General features: G+C 34.9%; 2 protein-coding genes across 6 annotated transcripts in view; one reads left to right on the forward strand and one right to left on the reverse strand.

Annotated features, from left to right (window-relative positions):
* Positions 1-19085, forward strand: part of Adar (Adenosine deaminase acting on RNA) — a 112594-nt gene extending 93509 nt beyond the window's left edge. For 2 of the 5 annotated variants that reach the window (XR_012756494.1, XR_012756495.1), the window contains 2 exons: positions 17403-17542; positions 18799-19085. The gene's annotated coding sequence lies outside the window, so the exon portion shown is untranslated. Of the gene's footprint in view, positions 1-17402; positions 17641-18798 lie in introns of those variants that run through there. The other 3 variants (XR_012756493.1, XM_075366531.1, XM_075366530.1) reach the window with 3 other exon arrangements.
* Positions 1-26472, reverse strand: LOC142325694 (uncharacterized). Its single transcript, XM_075367726.1, has 4 exons — positions 26125-26472; positions 18055-18672; positions 10867-10936; positions 1-26 (listed from the first exon to the last, which is right to left on the reverse strand). Exons 1-4 carry the CDS (start codon positions 26455-26457, stop codon positions 1-3), a joined length of 1047 nt encoding a protein of 348 aa, XP_075223841.1. The 5' UTR covers positions 26458-26472.
* Between the last annotated feature and the right edge of the window lie 360 nt (positions 26473-26832).

The raw sequence follows: 26832 nt of genomic DNA on the forward strand, positions 1-26832 counted from the left end.
TTATACAGATGACTTTTCACAGAAACCTAAAAAAAATAAAACGGAAAAACAATAAAAAATCTTAAAATTTGCCAAAACATTTTATTCACTTACTACACAGCAGTCTTGTGTTGTACTACTATGGCCAGATTCAAATGTTTATAATCAGCATTTTTTTAGTTGAAATTATGACTCATTTATTTTTCATTAAAATACAGACATTTTTATCAACCCACAAGAATGTACTTTTTCACAGAATATTATTTGCAAAGAATTACAGGATAAGTGAACTTTTGATGACATTTTGGTTAACAGTTTATAACAAGGATACTTTTCTTCCAATAGCTTCTTTATATATATAGTTATATTACTTTAAACTCTGAAAGAATTAAATATAAAAATAAATAAAATATTTTATAACATGAATTTTAAACCAAAAATGCAATGAATGGTTTTTACATCTTTATTGATAATAGGCAATGCTACCTATGTTAGTAATTAAATTTTCGTTTTTATTTTTTAAAGGTCACAGTTATAAGTATAATTTAATATATCATATAATTTAACATAACGCAGTAAAGGACTATGAAAGCCTGTACTTTTCCTGAAATAAATTATTTAGTAATCTGGATTTGTTTTTCTAGTGTTTGATTAAACATTTCAGATAAGTATTAATTTAAATCTTGTTAATTCAACAGAAAAAACTTTTTTATATAGCACACTTTACAATATAACTAAATTTCTAATTGATTTTAGTTAAATAGCAAAAATGTTATTAACAGATCTAATAGTCGCACGATGTTAAAAAATGAAGTCTAATTAAGCCTACAGTTTTAATCTAAACCCATGAAATGCTCCAACATTATTTGGTAATGATTAATATTACATTTTAAATCAGAATTTGAAAATAAAATTTAAAGACTTATTTTTTACAGAACCCGTATAATTTAGCAACTTAATTTTTTATTAACATCCATTTGTTATTTAGTTTATTTATTTTATGAATTTCCATTTATCATTGAAGGATTTGTTGAAAATATAGATTTTTGATGTTGCCTCACTTGTTAGTGGACCAATGCACATAGTTTGATACCAATCAATCAATAACTTTGATTTTTATGATATGTTGTATTGTTATCACGCATGCATATGATACATTTGTACACGTGCTCTCAGCAGTATAAAAATAGCATAAGGGATTACATAACTTCAGTATAGTTTCAAATGCGAAGCGTGCATCTGGTGCCTAAGTTTTTAAAAGTGTAGTTTCATTGAAAATAATAACAGTTGGGAGTTTGTTTTTTGGTGTGCGGTCAAATGATGAAACTTTTTATTTCAATTAGATTCATTAGCAGATGGATAAATTTGTGAAAAAACGAAGTGGGGCCATTTACATTCATTGAATAGATTGTTAAAAAGACAAATTTTTACAAAGGACAGATATTTTGGTGACAGTTGTTTAAATTATGGTTTAAATAACCAATATATTAATTATATGATAAGTGTTTTAATAGGTATGGAAGAAGTAAAAAATTCAGTTTTCTAATGACACAGTATCAAAGCGAATCGATGTTCATGATCAGATAATTTATTTGAAATGGCAAACATTAATTCAACTTAAATTCTCGTTTCTTATGTTTTGCAAGATGTAAATGCAATAGGGACAGATCAATCAAAGAAAATAATGTTTTGCAAATCAATACGTGGTCATGGAACAGGACAATGACTTTTTTTATGTTTTTTATGAAGCTATTAAAAACTAACATAAATTTTTTTAAATGTATTGCGGTATGTTGTGATGGTGCAAAGCGATAACAGGGAAGAACAGTGGATTTCTGAAAAAATTAAATCGTCTTATACCAAGGACAGAATCTTGTCATCGTAAAAATTTGTCTTTTTACCAATTTATTCGCTGGATGTAGATGGCCGGTCCTCTTCATTTTTTCACAACTTTATTCATTTTGCATAAGAATCTAATGAAATAAATAAGTTACACTGTCTGACTGCACACTAAAAAACTAAAACCCCAGCTGTTATTATTTTCAGTGATTCCTTTAAACATACTCTAGCCACAAAAAATATACCAGAAAATCTCAAACAAATTCTTTGAAAAACTAAAAATGGTTAATTTTATTAAAAGTCAACCACTACAGAGTTAACTTTGCTTACGATGTGATGAAATTGGGTACAGAAGTCCCATGGTTATTGTAGGGAAATTGTTAACTTGGTTATTGTATTTCTGAGGCGAGTTAATATTTTTCCAGATAAACAAATGCCACTCTCAATGTTTTTACAGAATTGCTGTATGAATGAATTACAACAGTATTGCTGTTTGCTTACTTATATGATGTACTTTCACACTTAAACGACTTGAATATGAGTTCACAAGGACATGATAAAAACATTTTATTAATGACAGACAAAGTTTATGCTTTTATTAAGAAGCTTGATATCTAGATTATTCGCTTTCAAAGCAAAAATTTTTGATGTTTCCACTCACTTCCATTTGAAGAAGACACTATTCATCTCAGTTTTGATAGCATGAAGATGCATTTATGTGAGCTAAAAATTCAGTTGGCAGAGTATTTCCCAGAAGATAAAAATGATTTCTCGAAGAGATGGATACTGAATTCAATTTGTGAAAACGCCGTTGCAGCTGCTAAGTTACTGGTTGAGATTCATAACTTGCAAATGTCTGCTGATAAAATGTTACAACTACAATTCACATCTAAAGATGTAATTACACATTGGCTTGCTTATCAAAGTGAATATGGAAATTAAGTCGCAGGAGCATTGAAAATATTAATCCCTTTCGCCATGTTTAACCTCTGTGAAAAGGGTTGTTCATCTATGATTGTGCTAAAAACTAAATATAGAAATCATCTTTTATCACTTGAAAACAATTTGCTTTTGTGCTTGTAACATAGATTCACATATGGAGAATCTTTTAAATGAAAAACAAATGCAACCACCTCATTAATTTGTTTTCTTTACATGTGTACTTATATGTAAGTAAAATGATTATAATTTTTTTCTCATAAATTGATTTCATTATTGTTTATGTGTAAAGTTAGAAGCTAATTTTGCAACCCCAAGGTTGAGTAATACTGGTGTATGAGTATTTTATCTCCTTGGGCTTTAGATGACAAAAATTTAAGCGTTACAATGTAACTGTGTTAATCCATCAGTTAAAGAATTGAGATTTTCTTCCACAATATGCAGTGTTTATAAAAGAATTCCTAGATTTCAAGTATTATTTAAACAGCATTATATTTAAAGTGTATATTCAATTCTAAAGTTTTTTTGTATTTAATACACTTTGATATGTGCACCATTCATTGTCCTTCACACATTCAAGTGGTAATCCTGCTCTTCCAATGTATTCGCCAGCATATCAGGTGTAATGGGTTCTACTGCCATAATAATCCTCTCCCATAAATGGTTAACATCATGGATTTTCTCCAAATAAATATTGTTTTTCACATGCCCCTACAAAAAGCTAGTGGATTCATGTCTGGGTTCCTTGGTGGCCATGTGATCAGCCTTCGTCTTCCAATGCAACTATTTTCTTCAATATCATCAATCTGTGGAAAGACATAAAGTTCGAGCGCATGGAAAATATCCCTATTACTTGTGCTTTCTACAAAAATGAACAGGTCCACAATACAGTCATTCTTCAGTATCCACCAAACATTGACTTGGGAATACAATGTTTGATAATTTCATGCGGTGACTCTGATCTCCAAATCCTGCAATTGTGTGGAATGTCACCTCATCTGAAAAGTTACATTTTTCAGGTAACAACTGAGCACTGTTTTATTGGACACTGGAATGTGATTCATACCACGGCATTGCCATATTCACATCAATAATTACGCTGACCTGTGATAGCCAATCTTATTGTGATAAACCAAATCAGGCTTTCTGCTGCAATGTCATAATGACAGACTGAGATTGCCAACCAGATACGCAGTAAAGATCACAGGTGGTGCCAACTACAATGAATATTTGTGATGAAAAACTTAATAATACAACAAACATAAATATGAAAACCGACTCCATTATTCATTATGATTTTTTGGAACCATAGTTCTTTTATAACCACTCCATATTTAAATTATTTTAATTAGGGTACCGATTATTACAGGTTAAATGGAGCTTACATGCGCAGTTCATTTTGAAAACAGTAATTGTGTATAAATTTCTTGCTAAAAAGATGCATTCTGCTTAAAGAAATCTTTTAAACTTAAATGCACAGTTCATTTAAGGGAAATGATGTTATAAGTTTTTTATTATAAAACTTAAAAATTTATTATATTCTTTAGTTCAATTTCTTAATCTGCTCTTTAGGGTCAGTGGTAAAATGTGTTCATCTTTTGCCCATACATTGTTAAAGATTTTTTTCTATAGGTAGGTCCATGGGTTTATAAAGTAACTGAATCTGCAGGATTGCAGAAAGTATAAGCTGGGAATTAGATTACACCTAGTTAGTCCATAACTGGTTTCTACTGCCTTGGTGTATTTTTATAACAAAATTTGATAATTCTGTCATCAATTATTGTATACTTTGTTGGGAGAGTCAGCACCATTCATAGTTTCAGCAATATCTACTTTAATTTACCTGGAAAGCTGAAAGGAAGTCTGTAGCAGAATTAGGTTTTACACTAAGTTAACAAACCTTCTTGCTTTTAGGTATGCTGAAAATAGTAAAAACAAAACCTTGAACAATGATTGTTATTATGTTAGAGACAGCATGTGTAAACCTCTACTTGAATATAAGATTTGGTTTATCACTTTGCTCTAAAAGCAAAGATATGCTGATATGCTGCCATTGATTTACAGCTTTAGAGTATTGAGTTTGAATCTTTCAGGATATCGGAAAGTAATAGAAGAGCTGAATTATATGTAATCTAACTTAGCTAGCCTTCTTGCCCTCTATTACCATGGTGGATTTAATTGGTTGATAAATAATGATTTCTGTTACTATGATAGATTTTCTAGAAGTTAAAAGAGAATTTTTGTAGAACATTAAGTTGAAAAATTTTGTACATGTGGAGCATTTTTGTACCTTACCTTGATCATGGTAAACCATAATCATTTTCAAATTGTTTTCATTCAATGTTTTGGTGATTGTGGGCCTTTAGAAAAGAACTGCAATCTCCGCATCTTTTTGTAGTATCTATGGTTTTTCACATTAGCAGCAGTTTTAAAACATAAGTTTAATTTCACGATTCATACACGATAGAAAATCTTACCCCGATCGCGTCATTTTCTATCCAGCTATTAGACTATAAACACATCCGCTTCACAAACAGTTTGTACCAAGGAGAAGCGGTGAGCAGTGAACCGATTTTTCTAGTCGGAGGGTGTGAAAGGGGCTGAAATTCAGCACATTTCACATAGACTTTTATCACAATACGGGGACAGCGCTTTATCACGTAAAAGTGTTTTTACGTAGATCAAGATGTAGCCAAACGAGTGTGACGTACGAAGAAGAGCAGGATTCCCGTCAATCTCCACCACAAATTCAGCAAGCTCGAGAGATGGTTCTTGCGAATAGGCGAGTTACCGTCGATGAGGTTGCGTCTTGTTAAAACGTGAGTCATGGTTCTGCTCATCAAATCATCCAATACGAGCTCGGCTTACGTAAAGTCCGTTCGCAATGGGTACAAGACATCTCATTGCAGAACCCGAAGCTCAAACGTGTTAACATCTGCCAACGCTTACTCGATCACTTCACTTTTTTGAACAGCATAGTCACCGGTGATGAAACTTGGATACATCATTATGAGCCAGAATCTCCGACAAAGAAAAAATTAAAGACAGCCATCGGCGGGAAAGGTTATGCTAACCGTTTTTGGGACACGAAAGAATCTATACTGGAAGACTATGATCAACTGCGCGAGTTACAGTGAAATGTAAAACAAGCTGAAGCCAGCAATTCGCAACAAATGCCGAGGTTTATTGTCGAAGAAAGTGTTGTTGCATGACAAACTTTGCCCGCACACGACTCGCCGCCACACCGTTCAAACCATCAACAAGTTGAATTTTGATGTATTGGAACACTCTCCCTAAAGCTCAGATCTTCTCCCTCCAACTTTCATGTGTTTGGGCTGCTCAAAGATGCTTTGCGAAGGCCACGATTTTCCATAGACTTAGATGTACAGGAAGTATAAAAATGCTTCGCGATTAACCGAAAACTTTCTTGTTAGAAGGAATATCCAAGCTTGTGAACTGCTGGACCAGATGCATTGACAAGAGAGGTAGGAATAACTATGTAGAAAAATGATGTGCATGTCGAACCCTACCTTTGCGTAAATAAATTGTAGAATGAAAAGTGCAGATCATTTTTGAAGTTTGATGATCATCTAGAGAATGTAGTCAAATGTTTTTATATCCATTTTTGTAATATTCGTTCAATTTCTCAGGTATTCTTTCACTGTAAGCACAATTTTTTGTATTCAGTGATTACTACAAAGAAAAAACCTATATAAATCTATTTAGCATCTCGGGACCTTTCATCGAGAGGTCCCGGGTTCATATCCCGGTCAGGCATAGCATTTTTACACACTACAAAATTGCCATTTCATTTCGTTCTCAAAATAAAGATGTAAACATAATTTTGTGATGAATATTTTCAGAAGAATCCCTGGGATCTTTATTGAAAACTATATAAAGTAGTAGAATTGGCAAAGAAATTCCTGGTAGGAAGCAAGGAAATTTTATTTTCTCTCAGAAGCCTACCTTAAAATATGTATTTAAGGTTGAGATGGTGGTCAAAAATGAACTAATCTATCAAGATTACTACTACTTATCAACAAAATTTGAGAATTGTAAATGTTAGGCAACAGAAACAAATTAACTTTGTGTGAACGTTACGCCCCCATCCGACATCTTCACTGTCCTCCACGTGTTCTTCTTCAACTAATTTTTGACGAATTACTCCTCGTATCCATTGAACACACATGTTCCAGCCCTCACCGTAAGATAGCATCAACTGCATGACACCCTCCGTTGAGCCCAAATCTTCCTGAGGTTTCTCCTCCAGCCACCTAGGGAACTCAAAAAACGTATGCCTTACGGAATCCACCGAACCGCAGTATTGGCAGCTATCTGTCTGTCCTCTGCCAATTTTACGGAGGTAGACTCGTGACCCGTCAGCCACTGAGCCGTCCTGACGTCCATCTCCCCATGCGTTCTGGTAACCCACGCTGTAACATCAGGTATCAATATATAATTCCAACTGCCCTCTTTTGCTCCTCACCACCTCTCTTACCACTCCGTAAGCATTCGTATCCTCGCCTCTTCCCTTTCTCTTGTGGCTCTGTCCAACCTCTTCCTGGCCACGAGATCCAACAACAGAAATTTCGCCACCACCAGTGCCGCATCAAGACCATTCTGTACAGTTGTGCCACCTTTAACGCCAACTTCCTGTACACCCTATTTAATTTCTGGGTGTTTCTTCGTATCCTAAAAGCCTCCACCCGTACTGACACTGCATATAATATGGCCGACATCAATGTCGACCCTATCAAATTGACGCCTGGAGGTTCTAGAGCCCCCAATGTTGGCCATAGGCCTAACCAGCGAGAACATCCGCTCTGCCTTCATAATCACTTGCTTCACATGGTAGGCATACCTTCGAGACTTATGGAGCCGTACCCCAAGGTACTTAGTTCCATCCCTTGGGGTAATCGCCACACCATCGACTTTAAGTGAGAGCTGGGACAAGCGCCGCCTTCCTGCTATCACTATAATTTCGGTCTTATTAACCGCCAGCCACTGACCTTGTTCCTGGAACCAAATCTTGCAGACTGTTGAGAAGGCAACTGGTCTATAACCTGGTGGGCCATTTTCTCTCATCTTTTTTAGGCAGAAGGACCACCCTTCATCGCCTCTGCTGTTACGCCGTCAACCCCTAGGCTTTTCTCCAGGCGAGACGCCGCATACCAAAATTCGTCAGCCGTGACCCGCGGTATCCCAGTAACCGCCAACTTCCTCCATCTTGGATTTACGTCTCTCGGAAACAATGCTAACATTTTTCTCTTAAACACATCTTATCTTTTCTCTTAAACTCATCTTAGGAAACCTAGGAAAGGACTTCGCTAGCCTCCTTGTCACCAGCTTGTATGTTAGACCCCAGGGTTCTCGTTCAGCTGGTCACAAATCTCCCGCCAACTTTCCTTGTTGGCCTTTTATAGCCCTTCTGAGATTCTTAGGGGAGCTTTTCAATTCTGCCCTCACCTGTTCACATGTCTTGATTTTCTCTCCTCCTTAGTCAGGTGAGAATGCGTCTATTAAACACATATTCTCCACAGCCCAGCAATCTCCTCCCACCACAATAAACCTGTTTCGGTCATGTCTGCACCATTCTTCTATCTAGGGTACATACCCTAGATAACAAGCTTCCTGACTGACATCATCAAGGTTCACATCCCCTCCAAGTTCCTGCTGCGCCTGCACCAGTCTCTCAACAAAGGCCATCTGTAATTTTCGAGTATCCAAAGGCCGAAAAATCCATGGCCGACATTCCTCTGAGAAGGGTAGGAACTCCCTGTGTATTGGCATGCCATATTTAATAACGCCATCGCCTCCGCCAGCAGCCTCCCTCCTTTATTGACGGACACTCCCCCTCTATCCAGGCTCTTGGCGTTAAAATCGCTTAACACAATTATAGTGCCCGTGTGAGCCTTCACCGCCACCCACAAGTCATCCAAAAATCTATTAAATTGGTCATTGCTACCATTGCGAAAGACATAACAACTAAAAACAGCCTTACCCCAACACAAGCCCAGACGAAGCCATCACCCCTGCCCTGCTAAATGACAGCTAACTCCGGTCTCACTACCAATAATGTGGCGTCACATCCCTGGTCTTCGCTCCAACCGCCCTCCGATATTCCGATATCACTGCATAGTTTGGCTCCGACACTCCCAATATGCCTCCCCCAACCTCCTTGGTAATAAGCCCAAGAAGGTTGTGGGAGCGTATACTCCTGTTTGCATTTAATTGAATTATTTTTAGTTCCTCATGCATTGTTCACTGCTTTCATAGTGGCCCTCCGCCACATTTTCTATACCTCGTCTTCTCTCGGAACCCCGCCTTGATATCCCCTTCCTTGCCACAGTGGAAGCACCTTTTAAATCTGCCCGGGCCATTACAAGAGGCCGCCCTGTGACCCAGGTTCCAGTACTGGTAACATTTCTCTTACTCCATAGCCAGGACCACCCTGCATGAGAACGTGCCTATTCGCAGGCGCCCCTTCTGTAACAATTTCTCCGCTTCGTCCTTATAAATCGCCGGCGAAGCCGCTTGAGTATTCGACTAGGCCAGCCTCAGCCTAACGACCTGTCTCCTTTCCTCGTCTATTTCTACTATCTCCATCACAGCCCTAACCACCTCTTTGGTAGTGAGGGCATCTATGTCCTTAATATTGACTTTCACTCCTTAGGATGGTGAAAACCGGGTCCAATACGACCACGGGGAGTTAGAAATCCACAATTTAAAATTTCCGGCTCAAGTCTCAACTCTAATCCTACCTACCTATAGCCTATACTGACAATTGTCTTCACCACGTAGATAGACTATAGAAAACTTTTGTATTAAATAAAATATCTCTTCTCTTAGATAAGAGAAGAGAAGATACAATGACGTACTACTAAACAAAATAATAAATATTGCATGTACAATGTTGAATTATTTTCCAAATAAATTCAGAAACAAAACCACGAAAAAAAATAAAACCTCCTCACACACGCACACTTACACACTCTTATAGTACGAACTTACACTCGCAGATCCATACTAAACACTCCGTAATAAACTTCGAAAACTGTATAGAAAAATACAATAGCAAAGAGAGAGAACAACACGTACTCTCACTACAAACACGAACGAAACACTTATTCACTCTATTTTTGTGAAATCTTTTTATTTCTAGTGCAACGGTTTTGTACGTACACCAGGAATCCGAGATCAATATTCTCCCATTATTAACGTTATCTTTGATAGAATTCAACAGGATTTGAACCCATACGTCAGCAACTTTCACAACAAAATACTCCCTGTTTTCACGAGAAATGCCGCCGAAAATTCATTGTTGTGGATAGACGCCACCAGCATGATTTTTATGTCTCAAGAACAGCGTCTCACCTATCTTGACAACCATACCGCTTCCCATAATTTTACCCTGCCTTTGCTGGTCAATATAGTTGACACACATTTTTCCAATGAAATTATTTCAGTCGACTACTATATTGGACTCAAACCCTATTCAGCGACGACAGTTCGAACGGTTGTTCTGTTAAACATACAAAATCACCAGGATGCCCACGCATTCCTGAAACTGCTGTGGATCAACTCGGAGGAAGCTGTGCACATAGTCCGAAGAAATCAACTCGCTGTGCATCACGTTAGACTGGCATTCACAAACCACTATATGGTGCTTATTATATAAAAAATTGCACTTAAAGCCATATAAACTAACAGTGGTTCAATACATTACAGATGACGACAAAGTTGCTCGACTGCAGTTTTGTATAGAAATGATAGGAACTGCAGATAATGATACATATTTCGACAATAATTTTTAGTGATGAGTCAACGTTTCAGATCAGTGACACTCTGCCGAATATGGACTAGCGAAAACCGTCATGAAACTTTGCAGGTTATTCGTGATAGTACTAAGGTCAATGATTTTTGTGCCCAACAATAGGAATCGAGTTGGAGATCTCATCCGGTGTAATTGTGTTATTTTCGCTCTGCGTTTTCACTACTTTTTGGATTGTTTTTGTGGTTAATTTTTTGGTTCGGACTAACGGTTATTGTAGGTGGATATTTGGTGAGAGTTCCTGTGAAATTTCAAGAGTTTTGGATAGCAAGACTTACGTGCTATTTTGATTTTTGGTTGTTTTGCTTTTTCTTCATAAGAAACTGTGTATATTATGTATAACATAACCTATAATAGTGGAAAATTATTCTAAGTCAATAGATAAGTAGTGGCCGGATAAGTGACGTCATTTTTTGACACAAACAAGGACTTAGTAAATTTTTCGATAAATTACTTAGGTGAGTAAGTTCTTACGCTGTTATTCTAAGTGCTAACATTAAGTTATAAGGGGGGAACTTCCTTTCCCCGTAATTTAACAATCCTTCCGTTTCTATACGAACCCCAACCCTCGGTCTTTTACCCCCCAAATCCGGGATCGGATTTGGGGATATACACTTTACTCCCCCCCCCCCCGAACCACACTACCAAAAATATCGTGTGGGGTATCAAACCACTCGTTTTTTGGAGTGAAGATTAGAGATTGTTTGACCAACTGGGACTCGATGTATGGTCGAAAGAAGCCGTAGTCAGCAGTAGCAGGCGTTGCAATATTCTTATAGTTCGCGGGACTCCATCACCAGTGAGTCTACTGATAGTACGCGACCGGTGAAGGAAAAAGAGAGCGCCGGAAGCGGAGCCGCTCCCCACAAGTCCGTCCCTGAACGGGAGAAAGATGAGGACTGAGGGGACCCCGCAGGCAGAGTTGATGAAATACATTAAGGAGTTTATTAAGTGTGAGTGGCACCCTGACGACCCGCTGAGCCATACTGTGCGGGAGCTGAAGAAACTCGCGGCTGATATGACGAGCGTGGTCGCGGCATTTCGTGCCTTCGTCGAATCAAACTCTTTTAAAATGAAAACGACAAAGTGTGAGGTTGCTTGTCAAACTAGCAGGGAGATCGGAGGTAACGAATTCCTGAGACAACTGGAGGAAAGAGGCCGGAATGAGGAAATTTATGCCCTTGTATAGGACTCGGTGGCATAAAGACTGGTTTCAGAAGACGGTAGAACTGAAAGACTCGGTGCTCCTGAAAAGAGAAAAGCAAAAGCGGTAGTATTTGACCTCGCGAAGATGAGGAACAGTTTCTCGGAGGCGATCATCAGGGCGGACCGGAGGATGAAGGATTTGGCACTGCAGAGGCATTTGAAGGCAGGTTAGCTCCTGGGATGCACGAAGTCTGCCACGATCCTTCGGAGCGATGACTTGGAGGAAAGTCTTTACCATTGTGATAGATTCGTCGACAGGGGAAGCAATCTGTTTCCCCTGTCGACGAGGCTTCTGTGCTCATTAATGGCGAAGCAGAGAAGCTTTTGCAGAGGGGGCCCCTGCGTGTCGGTATGGTGTCCTGTAGAGTGACGCCCGATACAGAGCAGAAAAGATGCTTCCGATGTTATGACCTTTGTCACAAAGCTTCTAGGTGCCAGGGTTCTGACAGGTCGAGAAGCTGCTTTAATTGTGTCAAAGAGGATTACTTTAATTGTTACAAAGAGGACTTTAAGGCAGGATAAAGGGAGCCGGTGACCTGCAGGAAGAGTGGCGCATAGGGCCACAGTTATGGCAGCCTCTGTGTAAACAATGAAGATTCTCCAGCTAAATATGAATGGTCTCGGCAGGCCCATGACCTTCTGTGTGCCATCGCCAGAGATTGTGGAGTCGACGGTGTAGTGGTCTCGGAACCGAATCTCGAGGTTTTGCGAGATGACAGATGGTACAAAGATTCTGACCGATCATGTGCGATTGCTTCTGTGTCTGGAGGAGCAGACGCTCAGCGACCACAGACGTGTAGAAGTGGTCGTTGAGCGTTTACAAATTTGCCGCGTTGACACCGTGCGGCCCTAGCGGTTGAAGTCGGCGCTGATACCGAAATTACGAGCAACCTTTGAAGTGAAGTTACGTGGACATGATATATTGGAGCCTGAGGGGCTACTTGAAGTTATACTAAGTTCTGCACGTTGGTCCTCGGAAAACGAGATAGTGGTGTGAGACGCAGGCCATTTTACTGGTGGTCCACGCAAATTCGAGAGCTTCGGAATAAATGTTTCAGGCTTCGTAGACGTCTGACACGAGCAAGAAAGCGCGAGAGCCCATTAGTGAACGAAAATATAAGTTCTCTACTGAAAAAATTTGGTCTGAAAAGAGGCCAGAAAAGAGTTTAAGAAAGCCATTATCAGCTCGAAATGGGCAGAGCTCTGTAGCGACTTGGAGGGGAATCCGTTTGGGGATCTTATAAAATAGTCATGGGCAAATTCGGGAAGTCGCTGTCTAAGCTACCTGGGGCACATTTGAGAGACACCGTGCGCGAGCTCTTTCCAACCGATAACAACTGGCGAATAAAGGAGATGGTGGCTGATGATATTCCGCCGTTCACGCGGGATAAACTGGAGTACAAAACTAAGACCGCGGAGAATTCCTGATCCGGACGGCGTCTTGGCGGATGTCCTTAGAGTGTTTGCCGAGACGTCCCTGCTGTCACCGCTGGACGTGTTCAATCTGGTCATTCAGTGTGAAAAAATCCCTAGCAGTTTGAAAGAAGCTCATCTAGTACTGTTAATGAAAGGAGAAGGAAGCTACAGAGCTATTAACTTCATTAATACCTTAGGGAAGGTATTTGAAGTCTTCCTAGCTAGGAGGTTAGAGTCGGAGATGAATCGGCGGGGAGGTTGGTCAGAGAAGCCATATGGCTTTAGAAAGGAGATGTCGACGTCCAGTCAATCATGAAGATTATTAGGATAGCTAACAAGGCGGCCACAGGAACGCGACATACAAGGAGAATTATCCTGGTCATACTGGTGGTTATAAAAAATGTATTTAATAGGGTGACATGGGATGCAATCATCGATGTCCTCCTATGTAGGAGTATTCCTGCTGTTGGTGTATGCAAACAACTTCGCTGTGGTGGTGACAGCAAGAACCATCAGAGAGGTGAAGACCCATGAAAATAAAGTTCTGGGGGACGTGGTAAAGCAGTTGAAGACAAGAAATCTGATGGTGTCACCACAGAAGACTGAGATCCTCCTGTAGGAGGTGGATGCCTCGATTCTCCATTACACTGGAGGCAATGGATGTGACCCCCTTGAGGAGAGTCAAATACTTAGGTGCTTGGCTCGATGAGACGAGGGAGTTCACTACTCACATCATGGAGGTGTGCAGGAAAGTGGAAATGGTGTCTTTGGTGGTTGCTAGATTAATGATTAATCCTACCTTTTTGATGATTAACGCCCCGTTAATCATCAAAAAGGTAGTTGATTGCCACAGTTCTCTCCGCTACTTTATATGCGGTTCCTGTATGGTTCAAAACACTAAGGATTCAGAGAAACAGAGTTAGGATATTTAGTATCTACTGCAGACTAGCACTTAGAGTGGTCCAGGCATGTCAGTCTCACGTGAGGCTGTATTGGTGTTGGCCGGTATGCCACCAATTGATTTAATGACCAAGGAACACTCTGAGAGATACCAAAGCAAGGACTTCTCAGAGGCCAGGACTGCATTGATTAGGCAGTGACAAGAGAGGTGGGATGAGGCCTCCAAGGCAGATGAACATACAGGTTGATCTGTACCAAGACCTGGCTCAACCGAGGACACAGGTAAGTTGAATTTTGGATTTCCCAATTGGTTTTCAGGACATGGGTTGTTCAATGTCTACTTCCACTCCAGGAAAAGAAGGGAGAGAACTACCTTGCTGTCAATATTGCAAAGATACAGATGATCAGATGATGTCAAGCACACCTTTTTAAGGTGTCCCGGATGGGAATTCAAAAGACCATTTGACTGGGTGGTCACTCTTGAAAAAGTAATGGGAATCATGATAGGCTCGAGAGGGCTAGGGCCTATATGTAAGCTGGTTCCGAGGAGTCCTCTTTAAAATGCTTAAAGAAGAAGAGAGATGATGTTTTAAGACTAAGATATTTTACTGACAAAATGCTTCATTTGGAAGAAAAATAATGCTACTTGGAGATTTTGGACAATCAAAAAATTATTATTAAAGAAAATGCAACACCACAGCAAACTGTGAGATTAAATTTAAAAACTACCATTTACACTCAATCTCATAGTTTTCTCAGACAATTGGACAAATATTAAGATTTTTCTCATATACAATTAAATGTAGCTATATTGAGAATTTCCAATTGGAAGAAAGATACAAGGAGTCAAAAGGGCCACTGAGCATCTGGTTTTTAAAAAGAGAATTATTTTAATTATCTTTAATCAGACTCATTTTCTTGAAAGTTTGACCCTGAGATTTATTTATGGTTATTGCAAAAGCAAGACTTAACTGAGAATTGTTTGTGGTAGAAAGGAACTGCCAATTTTTTTAACTTTCTAGAGTTATTCATGTTATAAATACTATTTCCCCACATTTGTCATCTGTTAAGCGCTCACATTTTAGAATGTTTTGTCTCATTTCAATAATTTAAGCGAATTTCATTACACAATCCTGTTTTATATCTAAATTACATACAATCATAACAATTGCATTCTTTTTCAGTATTATAATGTTTCAAATAATTCTGAAAGATATTGTTACTTTTTGGTCAATGCAATAAATATGTGTGTTCATATGTAAGTATATTCAATGTTTCAGATATTAACTCGCTTTTAACTTTTATTAATTTGTATTTAATCATTTGAAATTTCAGATTTTTTATATTTAAAAAATCTTTTGTATTTTTTGCACATTTAAAATTTTTTTTTAATTTAAAATTAAAATGTAATTAGTTTTTTAATATTTTTCACAAAATCCTGATGTAATTTTCTGCCAGAAATATGTATAAAATAAATGAGGCGAGGATAATAGAGCATAACCTAGACTTTAATGTATTCATTAGCCAGGATTAAAAAATTTGTAATTGTTATATGGATAATCCAAGAAGTCCCTTCACCCTGGCCTCCAAGAAGTCCATCCTAACATCTTTGATTTGTTTCTTCTTGGGATACCTTAAAATCATTTTATTCACAAGATTTACAACTGTATTTTTTTGCAACTTTCTAACAAGGTATGTATGCAGAAGGTATGTATACATGCTTATCATGTATGGGCAGAAATTGAATATCGATTGGACATTTACCGAGTGATGAAGAGTGTACATATGTTGAAATTTATTGATTATGCCACTTTCATCTTTGTTGTTACAAATGGTGCTGTTGTTATTTCCAGTTTATCTTGAATGAGTAGGAACTCTTACTGTAATGTGAAATTTGTTTAATTTTTAGTAGAGTCGGGACTCCGCCCTCTGGGTCCTTGACACGTTCGTATCCTCATGTTTGTGAGAATATTAAACATTTTAGAGATATTCATTAAAGAAAATAAATATTAGTGTGTAGATAATGTTTTTTCTGAACATTATGGTGTTTTTATATTTACAATAGGCTTAAGGAGTGAGTAGTATAGAATTTAATAGTTTTTAAAAGAAATATAATATTTAACGCTAGCCACATTGATAACAGGGAGTTGGCTTGGGGACACCTTCTTCTTCGTTTAGTCTTGTGTGTGTTCGTATGAAGTTGTGTTAATTGCCAGGCCAGCTGCTGCTCCTTACTCTGCTGCTATTGGCACAGAGCAGACATGTGATGCACCAGGCGGTTCTTTCCCGTTCCCTGTGCTCTCTTAGTCTTTCTTTCCCACAGTTCATTGTAGTGTACTTTTAAATAATTCATTAAATAAAGAATGCCTATTTTTACTGCTAAATATTAACTAATAATCTCTTTCTTTTATTAATAAGTTGCAATAATAATTATATAAATAATTAATAAAATATTAATAAGAAGTTAATCTCCGATTTAAATTTAATAATATATTATATATATTTATTATATAGTAGTTAGTTCAAAATTTTTCCACTAGATGGTAAAATTCAAAATAAAAATGTGAACACATATAGCAAACAAACCAACACACCAAAATGTGAGCACACACATCATATAAACCAATACACCATGTTTTCTTTATTGGAGAGATGTGATATTGATTTCATATGGTGCGTCAAGTAGTGATTTTTTGAATGTACTTTTAAAATACCCTTCTTTTATCTTGTTTTTGTTTTTAACACTGTTGTGCTTAAAAAGGTATTGAATGCAAATATTTGCTCATGTTTATGAAAAGAGCTTGTGATTTTAGTAAATATTGTTATTAGTGAATTTTTTAAAAACTGAATAATTTTGTTATTATAATTTATTTTGTATCATATTACTTGAAAATGCAGAAATTCTGAATGCTGAACTGTCATATGAGTATAATTCAGTTATTCACATTTTAATTTTACCAATGCATCACTTCAAAAATTTCAATACAAAATGATATAAATCAGAAAGAAAATCTGATTTAATGCGGATTATCAATACGTAGAAAGAAAGTAATGCTTGTACTAATAAATGCCATACTTGTACCTGCTACAAGTCGTTAGATTATTAGTAGATTACAGGATATTGTTACTTTTGATATTGATATAAAAACATCTGCTAGTGATGCATTATTTATATTTTTATAATTATGAAATTTGCAATTATATCTTGGTTGTTGATACATTCATTTAAGGGCTTTCTTAAATGAATAAGATTTTACTGTGTCAAATGAGATTGTGGTGTGTGTCATTACAGGCATTCTGGAAAGAAACTGGAGCTACTAGGAAAAAATAAACTGGAAACAGAAAATAATTGAGAGATATATAACAAAAATTATCTTTAAATCACTTCAAAAATGTGAGATGAAATGGAAGATATTTTCACAAATTTAGAAAGTGAGTCATTTTATAACATGGTTTTGTTAACCAGTTAAGCATAACTAATAATTTTAATTACTAACAAAAAAATTTTTATTATAACTTAATAGATAAAAATTAAATTCACATCACTTATTACAAATATCCATTTAATAATACAAAATTATAAATAAAAAAAATTAACCGTGCATTAGAAGTCAATTGTATTTATGTTAGCTTGCTAGTCAGTATGCATAATTTTACTTCATTGATTTATGCATCAGGTAATATTTTAATTGCTATTATTTTATTTTATTTTTGACTTGCTTGTATAATAAAGGTGTATTTTGGATTGAAATGTATTTATTTAAATATTTTCCAGACCATGAATCACATTTATTAACCGTTAAATTAAAAACTCTCCAGCGTAACTTGTTTTGGCCTTACTAAAGTACACTATTTACATCTGTTTTATTGGTAATTAACTGTGATTTAATTTTAATAATTTTATTCAACAGTATATTTTTTCTTTCGATATTTGGTATAAATACATCTGCTAATGTGGCATTATTTATATTCGTGTAATTATGAAATCTGAAATTATATCTTGGTTGTTGATACAATATCGTTTTTTGTTTACTGTCAAAATCTGGAAATATTTTTTCTTTATCCATTACAAAATATGTTGTAATATTTCTTGGTTTTCTTATTGGGTCGGCTGCTATATTTTGGTTTGGTTTTTTATTGGACTGATTTTTATTTTGTTGTGGCAATTTTTTATTATTATTACTCTCTTCATCATAATGTTTTCTGTTCGAATTAAAAGGTCGGTTTATAAATGGTGGTCTATTATTATAACACTGATCTAATAATTCACTGCCTCCTATAATAAATGCATCAGAGAGTGATGCATATATTGGTGGTTGGTAATGACCGTATAAGTCACTTGGTTTTTGGTAATGGGGCCAAGCTTCACATAAATATAAACCACTTGTTGTTGCTTCGAGTGGTGACTTTAGCAACAGTTCTGATGCAATTTCTCCATTTTCTCCTACTATGCGTACATCATATAAATCAGCATTCTGTACTACTGAACCATCTGCTACTGGTACTCCATTAGTACCAAATAAGTAATCATTTGGACATGGGTAACGTGTCCATACAATATGCTGAAACACCAATAAATTTATGTTAAAGCTATATAAACTTATGCTACTATAAAATATATATTTTTTTAAGTAATATGTACCAGTTTATATGTTACTTATGTTTTTTTTTGTTTTTTTTTAATGTAGAATTGGAGCAGCATTTTCCAACAATTAGTTCATTTTCAACATGGTATTTTCCAAAAACCAATTGCAGTAATCAATATTTCAATAGCTAATTTATATTTAATTATCTCAATTTTGGTATCAATTGTACTCATCAGTTTTTAATTTATAATTTTGGAAGTTATTACAGCAGCTAAAAATCAGCTGACTGCTCAAAATTTAACCATCATGTTGTAGTCTGTGTATAAGATTTTTTTTTTAACTTTTTTATTCGTTAACCATATAATTATATGAAAATGAACATAAGACTTTTGTTTACTCTGGTTTCATAATCTTTTTAAAACTACTGTGAGTAATTTGAAAAAAAAAATCCGTAAGAACAGTAATATTTTTTCAGTGTTAATTTTCTATACAACCTACTTCCTAATAATACTTGAAATGTAATGCAATTATTCAGTAATAAAAATATTAAATTTTATACATTTTTTACAAATTTTTTTTCAAAATAATACTTATAAATTCCACTAAAAAGTTTGTCAATAGCCAAATAAAATTACATCTAAGGTTCTAAGATTAAATATTACATATTATTTAATGAACCACTTTCAAATTATAAGGAAATTGTTTTTCTACACATCTCTATTAGTCATTTATGAGTAGCTTCTTTGCCCCATAGAGTTATTCATGACTGTTTAAGGAATACCTCTTGTAACTCAACCAGTGAAAGAGAAAAAAAATTAACTTTAAAAAAATTATCCTTTGAAGAACAATTTCTGTGTAATTTGAAAATGAATCAATGTTAAATATTGTTGACAAGGAAGATAGACCAAACTTGATTATTTTGGTAGAAAATTTAGCTCTATCTTATAATGTAGAAAATTTCATTGTTCCTGAGTTTTTAAGTTTAGCATTAACTTACTATAGATTAATATTTGTGGCCAGAAGTACATACAGTATTATATATTTGGTTTATAACTCAAATTAAAAAAATTCTTGAAAAACATCTTAGAAGTGAATGATTTCAGTCAATATTTGACATGAGATGTTTTTCAAGATTATAGATTAATCTATAATAATGTTGAACTTAAAAACTTAGGAACAATGAAATTTTCTACCAAAATAATCAACACAGTTTGAGGTGTTCTCTCGGTGAATGACAAACCTCTCTACAGTGCTCATTATTACCGATTTGGTTTGAAGTTACTGTGTAGTTCTGAAATCTGTGAATTAAAACAGTTTCTTTGATCAAAGTGACTTATATATTTGTTCAACAAATAATTACTTATCTATGTTGAATCATATAAAATTAAAAAAATTATTTTATTAAATTTTTTATGAAGTTAAATAAAATAATTTGATTAGTAATTAAAATTATTCATTGATGTTGTTACTGTTGAAAAAACTGTTAGGATTCCTTTCCATTTCTAAAAATTTAAATAAATTATTTAGGTATTATAATAATTAACCATAATAGAATGTGATAGACTACATCAATATTCCATCACATTGAGATTAGCATTTAATAGTATTATGAATAATATTTTATCTACTTCTTTTAAGGGTTTGATGAACCACATGTTTCAGCCTGTAAGATCTGAACACCATTTATGTATATATGTTCAGTGCTTTAACCATAATGTTTGTAGGTGGCCTGACATTAATCACAATCTTCTTCTGAAAATTACTTAGCCATTCTCAAGAATAATGAGCTTTTCATGTCAGGCTTAAGGAATAGTGAGGTATGAACCATCACCTCACTTTTTTTACTCAACCTATTATATTATTGTACATCAGTGTGCCAAAGCCTCTGAAACCCAAATGTTATTCAGTTCTGCAAAATGATACCTTCACTACATTTGCTATAGGGTTTGACTGCAGATTGAACATAATTTTTTTTTACTTCCACATCCACCATTAGATATTGCTTCAGAGGATGAGATGAATGATTTGTAGCATATGTGAAAATGCCATGCCTAACCAGAATTCGAACCTGGGACCTTTGGATGAAAGGCTGAGATGCTACCATTTGCACCATGGAGGCCAGCAGATCAAACATCATTAATCTCAGATAAAGTAACTCTCACCAGTGTTTCTTGTACTTCAGATGCTTTACATGTATCATAGCCATAAGAAAAATTTGGAACAGACAGTATAAGATAACAAATTAATGTACTCATTTCTGTGATGAAACAACATATCATAAACACTGCTTCAACTCGGTAAACAAAACATAACTTCTATTAAAATCGGTATCAACCTTAAACAATCATATGCTTGTAATGAAACTGATATTTCTGTAAAGAAAGAATTAAATTAATTAACAGTTGATTTGAAATGAAGTAATAACTGAATCATTGTCATTTACACAATCGATTCAAAATGTACATCAATGTGCCATATCCAGACAACATTGTCTTTTGTCTTACCACTGTTCATCTTGCAAGTCTCTCAAACCCAAGGCTTTCTTTATACCTTCTTTTCAGGTCCTTCTAGATCGATTTCATTTCCTTTTGTGATCTAGGATCCAAAATTGCCTGTTTAAGAGATCTGTAGTCAGCCATAAGCTGTACATCCCCATACCATGTGAGTTGTCTTCTCTCAATGTCCTTAATAATCATATCCTCCAGTCCCACCTGCCACCTGATGTCTTCATTTCTGTCTCTATCCGTTTGTGAAGTCCTTACTGATTATCTCACTGCTTCCATTTTGTTGGTTTCTAACTTCCTCTTACGTCTGTTTGTAATCCTGTCTCTGATCTGTAGAGTAGACTACTTTTAATTATATTATACACATACATGTTGTTGTTTGGGCATGTGGCTGGTTGTATTTTTACTCCACAAAATCCTACTCAGACATCCTATCAGTCATTTCGCTTATATTATTCTTGCTCTATTTCCTACTTTGTTGGTCCTGTCTTGTCAAATATTATTCCTAAATATTTATATTTATTTTCACAGGTTCCTATCTCATCTGAATTATCTACCTGTAGATTTTGGATTTCAAATCTGAAACCCAATTATTTAGCTTTTTGGATGTAGATTGTAAGACCCGTTCCTCATAGGTTTCTTTCAACTTGCTAATCTCCTGATAAAACTGCCTGATAATCTGCAAATTGTAAACTGTAAATTGTTATATTTTGTATTGGTATTCCCTCCCATTCCTGAGCATTTCCCTTTCATTTTGTGAGTGCTACTTTATTTATATTTTAAATAAAGTTTAGGGGGTAAACAACATTACCTGAGGCTTTTTGTCATGCTGAATGGTGCTAATCAGTTTTCAACCTTGAATATTGTAACAGAATTAGTATAGATAAAATTTATAGAGTGATTCAAGAAAAAGGGAAATAATTCTAGAGCTTGAAATAAGGGAAAAAATTCATATCAGCATATTCTGCACGAGTGAAGAGAGTGGCATTTAAAAAAAAGGATTGAAAACGGAATTTCACTTTTTTTAAATCGGATTCAATTGGAAAAATGTAGGTACATTTTTAAAGTACATTTTTTAAGTATGTAGGTAGTTTAAAGTGTAACAAACATAAAAACACTAACATAACTTGATTCTAAAAAATATTAAACACAATAAGAATTATATCAAAAACAACAAAATCATGTAACATTAATTACACAAGCCTGCAAAATTTAGGTTGTGGAATGTTTTTTTAACTTTTGATAATTGATTCCTATGTATTTTTTAGCACTCAATCCAAAAATAATGTTCATTTTTTTCCATCACGTCAGGATTTTTCACAAATCACAAATTTCAAAATTTGTAAAAAGTTGAAATATTCCAAAAATGTGATGCTATAAAATTGACAAAAATGATTTTGAATAATAAATTAATGTAATACATTTATTAATTTTGTTGGCTTATGCTATGCATTCTTATAGCTAAATTGTTGATTATTCCGAAAAGGAGAGTGGGGGGGATTTGGGCTTGAAAATCATGCACCATGGAACTACTATCACTGCTGTTTCAATCATCAGTGTGCGTAAATAGAGTTTTTTTTCCATCCTCCGTGATCAAACTCGTTTTGGTCAATGGAAAATATATTTTCAGTCCATAAAGCAAACTTTTGGTTTCAAAATGGCTTCAAGAGGCTGCAAAATTTCTGCAGATTCTTTTTGTTATATTTGTGATAAGTTACTGGTGGAAAGGCAAAAAATAAATATAACAAGTTTTGTTTGACAAGTGTACCTCACATGTTTCAGACTGAAAATAGGATATCAAGACAAAATTTGGACACCTCACTACATCTGCTACACATGTGTTGAAGGACTTAGATGGTGGTCAAAGGGTGAACAAGTAGTTCACCCTTTGAAGAATATTCAGTATTGGAGTTCCAATGGTGTGGCGAGAACCACAAAATCACACCAATGATTGTTACTTTCGTTTAACTGATGTTCACGATTTCAATTTGAAGAATAAAAAGGAATTGTCTACCCAAATATACCATCCACTTTACACCCAGTTCCTCATGGTCCAGATGTACAGTGCCAATTCCACCAGAAAATTTGCCTGAAATAGACGGTTCTACAAGTGATTTAAATGAAGATAACATAAAGGAGTACAAACACAGAGACAGTGGTGCACCAGAGCTTTACTCATTGTCTGAACTACACGATTTGGTTTGAGACTTACATCTGACTAAAGAAAATTCAGAATTGCTTGGTTCGAGGCTTAAAGAGAAGAACCTGCTAACAGCTGGCACCTCATTTTCCTGGTTCAGGTACAGAGAAAAGGAGTTTCTTCCATATTTTTCAGAAGAAGGAGATTTAGTCTTCTGCACTGATGTACATAGACTTTTGACTCGATTTAACATTCCATACCAAAGTACCAATTGGAGACTGTTCATAGATTCATCCAAAAGAATCCTCAGTTATCCTTCTTCACAATAGGAATACATATCCCATCAATATCCATCAGATATTTTGTCAGTTTAAAAGAGGGTTACAATAATTTGGAGTTCATTGTTGATAAAATTAAATACGACAATCATAAGTGGATTATGTGTGGCGATCTCAAAATAATATCGACGCTCCTAGAACAGCAAGGAAGATATACAAAGTTTCCTTGTTTTTTGTGTGAATGGGATAGCAGAGACAGAGAAAATCATTGGATAAGGAAAGATTGGCCAAAAACAGTTTCATTAGCCAAAAATGTGCTCTGAAAAGCTCTCATAGATCCAAATTCTCCTATTCTCATAGTTCTCCTTCCATCTCTGAATATCAAGTTATGCTTGATGAAGCAATTTGTCAAAAGAAGGTAAATGTTTTAAATGTATCTGTGACAAATCTCCAGTCTTATCAAACACCAAAGTAAAAGAGGGTGTCTTTACTGGTCCTGACATTAGAAAACTTCTCAAAGATAGTAATTTTGAGAAGCAAATAGAAGTTGCAGAAAAAGAAGCCTTGGGAGCCTTTAAAGATGTAGTAACCAAGTTTCTGGACAATAAGAAGGATCCGAACTTCAAATCAATCATTGAGAACATGCTGCCGAAGTAAAAAAATTTAGGTTGTTCCATGAGCTTGAAGGTTCACTTCCTAAATTCACTTGTGGATTATTTTCCTGAAAATCTGGATGCCATTAGCGAAGAGTTGGGCGAGAGATTTCATCAGGACATGAAAGAAATTGAAAAGAGGTATCAAGAAAAATGGACTGCTACGATGATGGCAGACTATTGCTGGATGTTACACCAAGATGAACCCTATAGAGAACATAAAGGAAAAGCATGAAGCAGAGTATAAGCCGTCCAAAAAACTTCAACACATGAAATAAAATTGTAAGTCTTTTTCATTCTTTGTCATTAAGGGTGGGTGAAGAAGGGAAATGGTTTCCAAAGGCATGAGGTACCTCATAAAAATGAATTAAATAAATAAAAATAAATTAATTTAAAAATGCACTATAATAAAAATTAGTCTTACTTTGTGGCAATTTTCATTAGAAATTAAGGAGTCAGTGACACCCCACCTTCTTCTTCAGGCCACTCAACTATTTAGCTGCAAGAATGCATAGTATAAGCCAAAAAAGTGAATATATTATTTACTTTATTATTAAAAAAAATGTTTTATATCTGTTTTATCACATTTTCACAACTTTTAAACATTTTACAAATTTTGAAATTTACAATTTGCAAAAAATCCTGATGTGATGAAAAACAGGTTATTTTTGAGTTCAGCACTAAAAAATACTTAAGAATCAAAACCATCGTAGGCGTGTATTATTAATACATAACCACAATTTTATAACAGTGAGTATTATTCAAATAAATTTTGAAGCATTTTGCTGGTTGAGTATTTAGTATTTATTTTTTTGTTTTTTTGTTATCTGTTGTTACATTTTGAATTTCAAACCTAAAAAAAAAAATTGCTTCCCGTCACTGAATTTTTCTGTTTTTCACTGGATATCATGAAAACTATGGAAGATACAGTACTGGGGTGGCTTGGCTTTATTAGATTTTTCAGGTCAAAAACCAAAAGAAACCATCAAGTATACCTCTTATATATTGCCTTGAAAACTCCAGTATGTACTCATTTCATCTGGGGAACTGAAATCTGGGAGATATTTTTCGTTAGCTATAACTCAATAAAAAAGCATTTTTGGACGTATGTTTGTATGAATTTTTTCCTTATTTCAAGCCTAAAATTAGTTCCTAAATTATTTCCCTTGCCTCCTGAATCACTCTGTATATTAAATGTGTCTAGTTTCTAAACAGAAATTTCCATATTATACTTAATCCTGAACAAAAATGTTCATTGTGACGTATTATAAAATACTGATCACTGAAGTAACTCAACTAACATATTATTTTATCTTCATCAAATGGAATTATATTAAAGTACATTATACAACCCTAAATTATTAATTGAGTATTAATTTTAAATCTCCATTCTCTTATAATAAGTCCACATATTAAATAATAAAAAAATATAGAAAACACTCTCCTCCATTGGTGAACCATTGATATTTGGTCTACTGTAGTGTGAACATATTATATATTAAATTCAGTTTGTCAAGACTAAATGTATACTTGAAATGTGAAATAAGTAATTTGAGAAAGAACATGGAAATAGTGGAGCTCAAAGCTCCAATATAAAACCATATTTCCACCTTTTTTTTGTCATTTTCTCTTGCTTATTTATTTTGTTTTTCCAAAATTTGTAACACAAAAAATGTAGTATCTGGATAAGAAATATCCCTATTCTAGCAAATTAAATATACTGTCAGTGCATGAATTCCCTTCTGAGATTTGTTTTCTCTTTAACAAATAATACTTATAATAAAATTTTTCTCTATAATAATACTTACAATATAAATATATAAACAGAAGTTAAAAATATGTTTTAATGTTACCTCCAATGGTTCCTGTACTACACAACGTAATATAAGTCTATCAAAGCCCAGTTCTATTGTCACACTTTGTTCAGGAAATGGAGTTGCAACTGGAGGTCCGTAGACTGGAGGATGAGTTCCTGTTCCAGGTTTATTTGGTGGATTATAAGATGGATAATAATAACTATCTGCATCTGCAGCTTGTTCATATCGAGCCATTGCTGATGATGTAGAAATAGTCGGTGGCAGTATTATGCCATAATGGCGTTGCTGATGGTAATTTTGAGGATGGTGATGAGTTGGTTGTGAAAGCCGTAATGATGGTACTATATCTTGTAATGAATCATATGACATTGTTGGAGCAGAAGAAAATTGATGGAGTGAAGATGACTGAACATTAGCAGACAACTTCCAATCCCTAATGAAAAAAAGCTTCTTTTTTATATCTTATAGTTATTTTCAACAAAAAAATAATCTCATTAAAAGTAAAACTGATAAGCATATATTATTAATACTGTTTGATATAAAAGCTATCTGGTGAATGAAAACTTTCATAAATAGAATTAAATACTACTTTTCCTTGTTTCAGTAACCAACAACACAGCTATTTGAAAATAACCTAAACATTTTTTTTTTGTAATTCACCATTAGAAAAAAAATACAGTTGCTGTTAACAACATTGATCGGTAAGCATCATAGTTCTGAAACATTTTCTGGTATTTCCAATTA

This window comes from Lycorma delicatula, chromosome 5 (assembly GCF_047948215.1).
Source record: "Lycorma delicatula isolate Av1 chromosome 5, ASM4794821v1, whole genome shotgun sequence".
In the NCBI taxonomy this organism is placed as follows: Eukaryota; Metazoa; Arthropoda; class Insecta; order Hemiptera; family Fulgoridae; genus Lycorma; species Lycorma delicatula.